Below are 9,106 nucleotides of genomic sequence, written 5' to 3' on the forward strand. Positions count from 1 at the left end.
ATCGCGATGATTCCTTTCTCCATCCTACACATCCATATAAGAAATGAATTAACGTAAAATGTTTGACGACATTAATATATTTTTTAATACAATTTTGACAAAGATTGATTCGTCTTATAATGAAAATAAAAGTTTGATCCTGACCAAAAAATAAATAAATTAATAAAAGTTTGATTCGTCTTTTATATCTTATATCTCTGGCAAGAAATTGTTGGATAAATTTTTATTTTTTTTGGTAATAGAAATGATCAGATATTTTATTTAATTTCGAAATTATCTTAAAATATTTTAAAAATTTATTTGGTTATAAACAATAGGATTTAAAAGAAATTCACCTATCCATTGTGATTATTACATTACTACATTACTACATTGTATGGTCAAAGCACATTCATAACATTACTACATTATAGCCTCTTCAAAAAAAAACATTACTACATTATATGGTCAAAGCACATTCATATCACGTTTATCTTCATGATCATTTATTATCATTTGTTATTATTTATTTATATAATTTCAATTTATTTTTTTAACCGAAAGGGTAGAGTAGCAAAAAGTTAAACTGGACACCACTTTTTTTTTAAGGAAAACTGGACACCACTTGTGTACCATTGGGGTACCTGAAAGTGAGAAAAACACAAGAAGGGGGGTTGAATTGTGTTTTGAAAAATTCTTCAATTCTCCTAAACTGAACACACTGGTCAGAAGTGACAGCTTCTGAAGTGATAATCAGAATCTGAACGCAGCGGATAAAAACAGAGAGAGAAGAAGAAAGACAAAAAACAATTATACTGGTTCCTTCCACAATCCGGAAGTAGTCCAGTCCCCCTTGCACTTCCAAGGAGATTTCACTAGAATGTAATATCTGATTACAATTGCTCAACCACACAACAAGAGACTTCCTTTGCTCAAGCACACTTTGCAAGAGTCTTCCTATGCTCAAGAACACAATCAAGAGACTTCTATGCTCAAGCACAACTGCAAGAGACTTCTAAACAAACAAGATTACAAAAAAAATTGTTTGAGGTTGAACACTTGATATACAATCAGAGGTGCTCACAATACAATCAGATACAGACTCTAAGACTTAAGAATTTCTAAGATGTGACTTTGAGAAACAGAAATTCTAAGTGAATGCAGAACAATTTCAGCAGAGGTTTGACACTTGTAAAAATATCGAGAGTCTTTCGTTCAGCATTAGAGTCCCAAAACTCTAAGTCTTCACTCCTTTATATAGAGGTGTGAAAGAGACGTTGTGAAATTGCCAGCACATCAAAAGAGTCTTTGTTGAAGCTTGATCTTTCACCAATGATCTTTTGCCTGATTTGGTTGTTGTCCTATGAAGAACCAATTTGAAATCCATTCTCATTGTGAAGGAACATCTTTGCAGGCGTAGCCGTATTCTGGAGCTGTTTTCTTGTCTTGTAGCGTGGACAACTGCAGAGTAGTGGGGAAGGTGGTTGTACAGTTCGTACAAAGTACAATGTCAACGCTTTTTGAAGATAAGCTTCCAATGCCTTCAAATCTTCACTAAAAAGACCGTTGCAAAGTTCCACTAGTCTTATGTAGTGTTTTCGAATCCAATAGACAGCTTTTGGAGTGTTGATCCTTGAATCTTCAACTTGTGGTGATAATCAGCTTCTGATGAGTTTCATCTTCTGATGAAGTTGCTTCTGAACTATCCGCTTCTGATGAACTTCAGCTTCTGATGACGTCATCATTCTTCAGGAGCATTTTGTCTTCAGGAGCACTTTTAGTCTTCAGGAGCACTTCTCTTCAGACGCTTTAAAGCTTCCTTTCCTTGATTCCTTAGCTCTCTTTTTGTTCTTCAGAACCTTTTTATGATGTAAATTTTTAATTATGGTCATGTACACTTGAACAAATATTAGCTAGTCCAATTTACAATTTTTAATACCTAGTTATCATCAAAACTCTTTAAGGTTCATTGTTAAACACATTTTGTTCCAACAATCTCCCCCTTTTTGATGATGACAAACAATAGTATTTAAAATTGATCAATTGTTGTTAATCTAATTAACAACTTGACTTTGGGGTTCTGACGTTTGTAAGCTCTAACTCCCCCTGAGTCTGATAGTCTTTAAGGTGAGGTTTGTAAGCTCCCCCTAAGTTCTATCCAGGTTAATTAAATTCATTTAGCGCGTAATAATATCAGAGCTTTAAAAAACAATTAATTGAGAAGTAGATTATAGATAAGAAGAATGATTCAATTAATTTTATTTGAAATTTGATACTCATTCTTTCGTTCATAGCTTATACCTTTCAGGTAAAAATGATAGAAGTTTTTCAAAATATTTTTCAAATATCATTAATGGGGTCAGAGCCTTTAAATACTATCACATATACTCCCCCTTTTGTCATTAACGAAAAGAATAAACAAAAAAGAAGAGATGAGAAAAACATAAAATAAAAGGTTCAGAGCACTATATAAGCACATAAGTAAAGCGTATAAAACATCTTCGCAAAGTAAAACAAACTAATCGGAGCATATCAATCAAAATGATTATCAGAGCCAATAAAATAAGATGACAATTTTTTAACAAGTTCAGGAGCAAATGATAATCAGACGCAAAAACTGTTTTAGAAACAAAAGATAAAACATGATATGTCAGAAGCATAAAGAAAACATGCAAGCTTAAGGTGTGAAACTAAGGGTTTGACTTGCTTTGGTTCTCTAGAATCTTCTTCAGAAGCTCATTTGTTTCTGCCAGTCTCTTGTCCATCTCTGATATGAGCTGTTCTTCTCTGAGTCTAGCTTCCTCCAGCTTAGCGTCTGTTTCAGCTTTGAATTCTAACAGCAGTAGCTTCTGTTCTTGTAGCTCTTTTTCAAGTTCCTTGTTTCTTTCTTTTAACACCTTATTCTTTTGAACTAAAGCCAGATCAGGTGCAGCATTGCTCAAATTGACCTTTGAAAGGAATGTCAAATCTAGATCCTTGGGGTGAATATAGTTGGGAAGGAAATCTATAGTATCCCTTCCTCTTATGCTTAAAGGATTCTTCACCCAGGTACCAAGGACATGTATATCTTCAAGATTTTCTTCAATTCCATTCAGCCAATCTTCCAGCTTCTGCTTGGCTTGCTCTTGAGCTTCAATGCAGGAATCATGCAGAGCTGAGATGACATTGAGAACTCTTTCCTTCAATCTCCTCCACTGCTTCTGATAACTGACCTTGTGACCCAAGTCATTTCTTCCTTTTATCAGCTGGATTAACTCAGAAGCAATGTCTTCCTACACATCTCGTAATACTTGAGAATCCAGGAATATGGTGGGTTGTGAAGGTTGTCTAGAGGTTTTTGGTGAGGTTGTGGGTACAATGGCTAGGTTTGATGATGATTGGCCATTTGTAAGTTCAAGGTTGCTGGTTGAATGTTGGTCAGAAATGGTGTCTGTAACCATGTCAGAGGTGTGATCATCTTGATCAGCCTCATAATCAATATCCATATCAGAGACACCATCATAGCGGGTAACCTTGATAGTTTGGTCAGGTAAAGAAATGGTGAATGACTGGGTTGGCTTAGGAACAGATTGTTCAGGAGCAGCTGGTTCAGGTTCAGGTGAAATATGTTCAAGAATAGTAGGTTCAGGAACATTTTGGCTAGGTAGGGTTGGATTTGAGCTTGATGAGGGGGCTATTTGTGGTTCAGGTGCTTGGTTGGTTGGTTGTTGTTGTGGTGATGAAGTCTTTTGTGGTTCAGGTTCTTGGTGTTGGGGGCTAGGAGTGGAAATGGGCTAGGCCGGGCCGGGCTTTGTAAGGCCTAAGCCTGGCCTACTTCAAAAATGCTAGGCCTGAGCCTGGCCTATTACCCATCATAGGCTCATTTTTGAGGCCTGGCCTGGCCTTTTTAAAAGCCTGATGAAGCCTGAAAGCCTATTTAAAAGCCTATTTTATGCTAAGGCCTGACAACACATGTAAGCCTACTCCTATATAGGGTAAAACTTATTAAGGCCTAAAGCACACAAATATGTTTGCTACTAAATAATGAATTCTTACGAAGGTCTAATCACACCAATATATCAGCTACTAAATAACCAATCATATGAAGGCTTGTGTTTATGAAGAAAAAAAACTTCAAAAATATCAATAATGGAAGATATATTATATATGAAAAGCTTAATAGGCCGGCCCGATGGGCTTAATAGGTTTTTTCGCAAGCCTTAGCCTGGCCTTGTTAATAAACGAGCTGGGCCGAGTTAGGCCTTAAATAGGCTAGGCTGTAGGCCCCTGTCGGACGGCCTGGCCTATTCCCACCCCTATTGGGGCTTTCTGAAATGATTTCCTTAGAAGCCACTTCAGAGGCTGTTTGTAAGTCAGACTCAGTATCAACATTGTCAGGTACAATCATGTTGAGAGGTGGAATGTATTGAGGTTGATCAGGATGATTAGGTGGGAGTCTACTGCTTTTGAGTTCAAGTATCTCACCTATCTTCCTATTGATAGTTGGAAACATTGGTTTAAAAGGGGTTGAGGTTGAGGTTGGATGGCTTTTTGATAGTTTTGGGTAGCGTTGACCTAAGGGTTTATCATCATCAGAATCAGAGGATGATGATGAGGTTGATGAAGAGGATGAGGTTGAGGAGGGGGAATCAGATATCTCATGTATTACAGGTTCTGTGTGAGTAGAGACATTACCTGTCATAGAGGCTTCTGAACAATCAGCTGTTCTCTTCTGACCATCTTCAGCAGTATCAAGAGCCATCAGTAGTTATGAAGCTTCTGAAGTTACCATCTCTTGTAATTCGGCAGTGATTTTCAAACCTTTTTCAGCTTCTGCTTTCTTCCTTTCTAGTTCCCTTGAAACCAAGTTTGAAGTAGCTTCAACATCTTCTACTTCCTTAATGACATAAGGAGATTCCTTGATCTTTCTTACTGCTGGATTCCTCTTCTTCTTTGGTATTGTAGGTTGATCAGGAGCAATCAAAGAAGCAACAACTTTTCCACTTCTAGTCTTCCTGTTCAGGACCACATTTGAGTCCAGGTCCTCAACTTCCTCTTCAATTGATGGCATTGCAGAACCACCAATCTTAAGCTTATCAGAAACACCTTTTTCTTTCTTTCCCTTCTTTGCAGATTTTTCAGCTTCCAGATATTCTTCTTCAGTCAACTTCCTCTTTGATTTTCTGCCTCTAGCAAGTGGCAGAGCACCACCATACATTTCTTCAGGTACATCCTCCAACCTGATGACCTTGTTAGTTGTTTCATAGTGATCCTTGATGAAATACATCTGCACATCAAGAGGATCCTTCTTGCAAATGGGTGGAAAATCCTTCATGAGATCAGACTTAGCACTGGATTCACTCAAGTTAGTATTGAGCTTGGTGACAGTGTTGATCAGCTTCATATGCTTGAGTGTATGAGCATTAATAAACTTCACAGTCTTAGTGTCAAGCTGCTTGTCTGAGTAGGCTTCAACACTACTGAGTCGGTCCAAAATCCCTCCTTGATAAAAGATTTCTGGTAAGAGACTTCCATAAGGTACCCAGCATCTTTTCTCCAACTGACTCTTTCTCAGATTATCAATCAAATACTTGAAAAGGTACTTGAGCACATTCACCTTTTCCTTCTTGATAAAGTGCTGAAGGAAGACTTTCTGCCCCAATGAAGGTTGATCACCTGCACCTTTTGGAAGCAGATTCTCATTCTGAATCTTCAGAAGCAGCTTCTTTTCTATGCTCAAATCAACATACTTTCATGTCTTCTTGGAATTGTACAAAGCCATGTTTACATTTTCTTTCCAGAAGCCTTCTTTAGCACTAGAAATATATATCCCTGAATATTTGCCAGAAGCTTCTAATTGGAGTACAGATGCTATCTGCCATTCAACAATGACTACCAGAATTCCACAGATGCTTGACCTAATTTCAGTGCAAGTAAATGGTTCAAGTCCCATTTCCTCTCTAGTCTTCCCTTTCAGACTAGGATTGAGTAAAACCTTCTCATTCTCTTCAGCTTCTGAAGCAACTTTATCATACACCGATGCTCTTACCCAGAAGTGCCTAACCAAAGCTTCGTATGTTGGTCCATTCAACATTTTGAAGTATGGCATGAGACCTTGCTTTTCGTAGAAACTTCCGATCCAACATCCATGGAAAGCTAGAGATTCAAAATCCACCGGATTTTCTATTTGAACCTTTAAATTCCATCCTTCTAGTTCCATGGTTCTTCCTCTGATTTCATAGGCATGGGCCTCTTGTGAAGTAGATTCTGGAATGTCCTGATGCGAGCTTGAGGATGCCATTGATGATGATTTAGGGTTCTATGGTTGAGAATTGCGCTTACTTCGCAAGAACAGGTTTGAAAGAATGAAGTGTTTGTTGTGAAGTGAGTAGTGTGTGAATTGACAAAGTGATAAGAGTAAAAACGATTGTAATTCAAAAGAGACAAACAAACATAACATTAATGACATTGGGGGCACGTGAAAGTACTTTCAAAGCTATTAAATCATCATTGCCCTTTTGAGTTATACACCAATACAGATAAGCCACGTCAGAAGTTCTCAGAGTAGCTGCCAAGTTAGTGGGCCAGTGTTACCAAATAAAGTAACTTCCAGTGTTTCCACTAACTCAACTATTCAGGAGCATAAAATCCAGCTTCTGAACTTCAGATGCTGACATCATCATCAGAAGCCTATTTTCCTCAGAACCTCAATAAAGAGCTTCTGATGGACCACAACTTCTGAACTGACTTCAGAACCTAAAATCCTATCCAGGAGCAAGCAAACTTTTAATCAGACACAAAGTGCATGTTCAAATTTTTCTTAATAAAATCAAATCTTTCAACAGTTAAAGGCTTAGTAAATATATCAGACCATTGATTCTCAGTATCAATGAATTGTATATCTAAAAATTCCTTTTTGAACATAGTCTCTGATAAAGTGGTGTTTGATTTCAATATGCTTAGCTCTTGAATACAAAATTGGATTTTTAGACAGACAAATAGCAGCAGTATTATCACAATAAATGGGAATATTGTTAGCAATTATCTGATAGTCTTCCAACTGATGTTTCATCCAAAGTAGTTGTGTACAACAACTTGCAACTGAAATGTATTCTGCTTCTGTTGTAGGAATAGCAATAGTTGTTTGTCTTTTGCTAGCCCAGGATATAAGATTATCACCCAGAAATTGACAATTGCCACTGGTTGACTTTCTTTCAATCCTATCACCAGCATAATCAGCATCACAGAATCCAATTAGCTTATAATATAAGGATTTCCTATAAAGGAGTCCAAGATTAGTTGTTCCCTTCAAATACCTGAAGATTCTCTTGACATCAGTCATATGAGATTCTCTAGGATCTGATTGGAATCTTGCACACAAGCATACACTGAATAAAATATCTGGCCTAGATGCAGTGAGGTATAACAAAGAACAAATCATACCTCTGTACAGCTTCTGATCTACTTTAGCTCCTTCATCTTCTTTGCTTAAGGTGCACATAGGATGCATTGGAGTGTTCATCACTTTACAATCTTCAAGCTTAAACTTCTTCAGAAGCTCCTTTGTATACTTTGATTGATGAACATAGACTCCATCTTTACATTGATTAATTTGAATGCCCAGGAAGAACTTCAGCTCTCCCATCATGCTCATTTCAAATTCATCCTGCATTAACTTAGAGAATTCCTTGCAAAGAGATGCATTAGTAGAACCAAATATTATATCATTAACATATATTTGCACAACAAGAATATCTTTCCCAAGGGTCCTTCTGAAGAGTGTTGTGTCAACCTGTCCTCTTTTAAAATCATTTTTTATTAAGAAATTACTTAGTCTATCATACCGAGCTCTGGGAGCTTGTTTCAAGCCATATAGTGATTTCTTCAGTTTAAAAACATGATCAGGATACTTAAGATCCTCAAAACCAAGAGTTTGTTTGACATACACTTCTTCTTCTATGACACCATTAAGAAATGCACTCTTGACATCCATTTGATATAATATTATGCCATGATTAACTGCATAGGAAAGAAGTAACCTGATTGCTTCCAATCTTGCAACTGGAGCAAATGTTTCAATGTAATCAATGTCTTCTTGTTGACTATAACCTTGTGCAACAAGTCTTGCTTTGTTTCTTGTTACTTCTCCTTGCTCATTCAACTTGTTTCTGAATACCCATTTTGTTCCAATAATGTTCTTGTGCTGAGGTTTGGGTACCAGATCCCACATATCATTTCTTTGAAATTGATTTAACTCTTCTTGCATAGCTAAGATCCATCCATCATCTGAAAGTGTTTCATCAACTGTTGTAGTTTCAATCATTTATATGAGTCCAATCATTGAATCTTCTTGTCTGAAGTATGATCTTGTTCTTCTTGGACAATTTTTGTTTCCAATGATTAGCTCCTCAGGATGTGAAGACTTGTGCTTGGATGTGTTTCTGGGAGGATCTGCTTGATGTGAGTCATCTTGTGTTTCATCAGAAGCAACTTCATCTTGAGCTTCTGATGTGGGTTCAGCTTCTGGACTGTCTTCAGATTCAGCTATCTGATCAGGTTCTGGAGTATCTTCAGGAACCTGTATCTCTGCAAAACTTTCATCTTGCTTTGAAGTTTTATCTTCAAGCTCTTTGTCATCAAATTTAACGTGCATAGATTCTTCAACACAGAGTGTCTCTGAATTATACACTCTGTATGCCTTTGACCTTTCAGAGTAACCTAAGAAGATTCCTCTTTGGGCCTTGGCATCAAATTTCTTTAGGTAGAGCTTGTTATTCAGAATGTAACATGTACATCCAAATTGATGGAAAGTAAGAGATATTGGGTTTTATTCCTTTAAAGAGTTCATATGTTGTTTTCTCCAAGATAGGTATGATATAGATCATATTCTGGACATAACATGTTGTATTCACTGCTTCTGCCCAAAAATGATTTGCTAAATTGTTTTCATGGATCATGGTTCTGACCATTTCTTGTAAAGTTCTATTCTTTCTTTCTACAACCCCATTTTGTTGTGGAGTTCTAGGAGAAGAGAATTCATGGACAATTCCATGTTTTTCACAAAAAGCTTCAAATGGCTCATTTTCAAACTCTCCACCATGATCACTTCTGATTTTCAAAATCTTTGAATCTTTTTCAGATTGAATTT

General features: G+C 36.9%; 1 protein-coding gene across 1 annotated transcript; it reads right to left on the reverse strand.

The window, feature by feature from the left end:
- Window positions 1-4,726: 4,726 nt before the first annotated feature.
- LOC146924731 (uncharacterized) lies at window positions 4,727-6,259 on the reverse strand. Its single transcript, XM_085711889.1, has 3 exons — window positions 6,073-6,259; window positions 5,803-5,982; window positions 4,727-5,688 (listed from the first exon to the last, which is right to left on the reverse strand). The coding sequence occupies exons 1-3, from the start codon at window positions 6,257-6,259 to the stop codon at window positions 4,727-4,729; spliced, it is 1,329 nt and encodes a 442-aa protein (XP_085568015.1).
- Window positions 6,260-9,106: the final 2,847 nt, after the last annotated feature.

The sequence above is a fragment of the Medicago sativa genome, chromosome 5, assembly GCF_051527215.1.
Source record: "Medicago sativa cultivar Bolivia chromosome 5, Bolivia_mono, whole genome shotgun sequence".
Taxonomy (NCBI): Eukaryota; Viridiplantae; Streptophyta; class Magnoliopsida; order Fabales; family Fabaceae; genus Medicago; species Medicago sativa.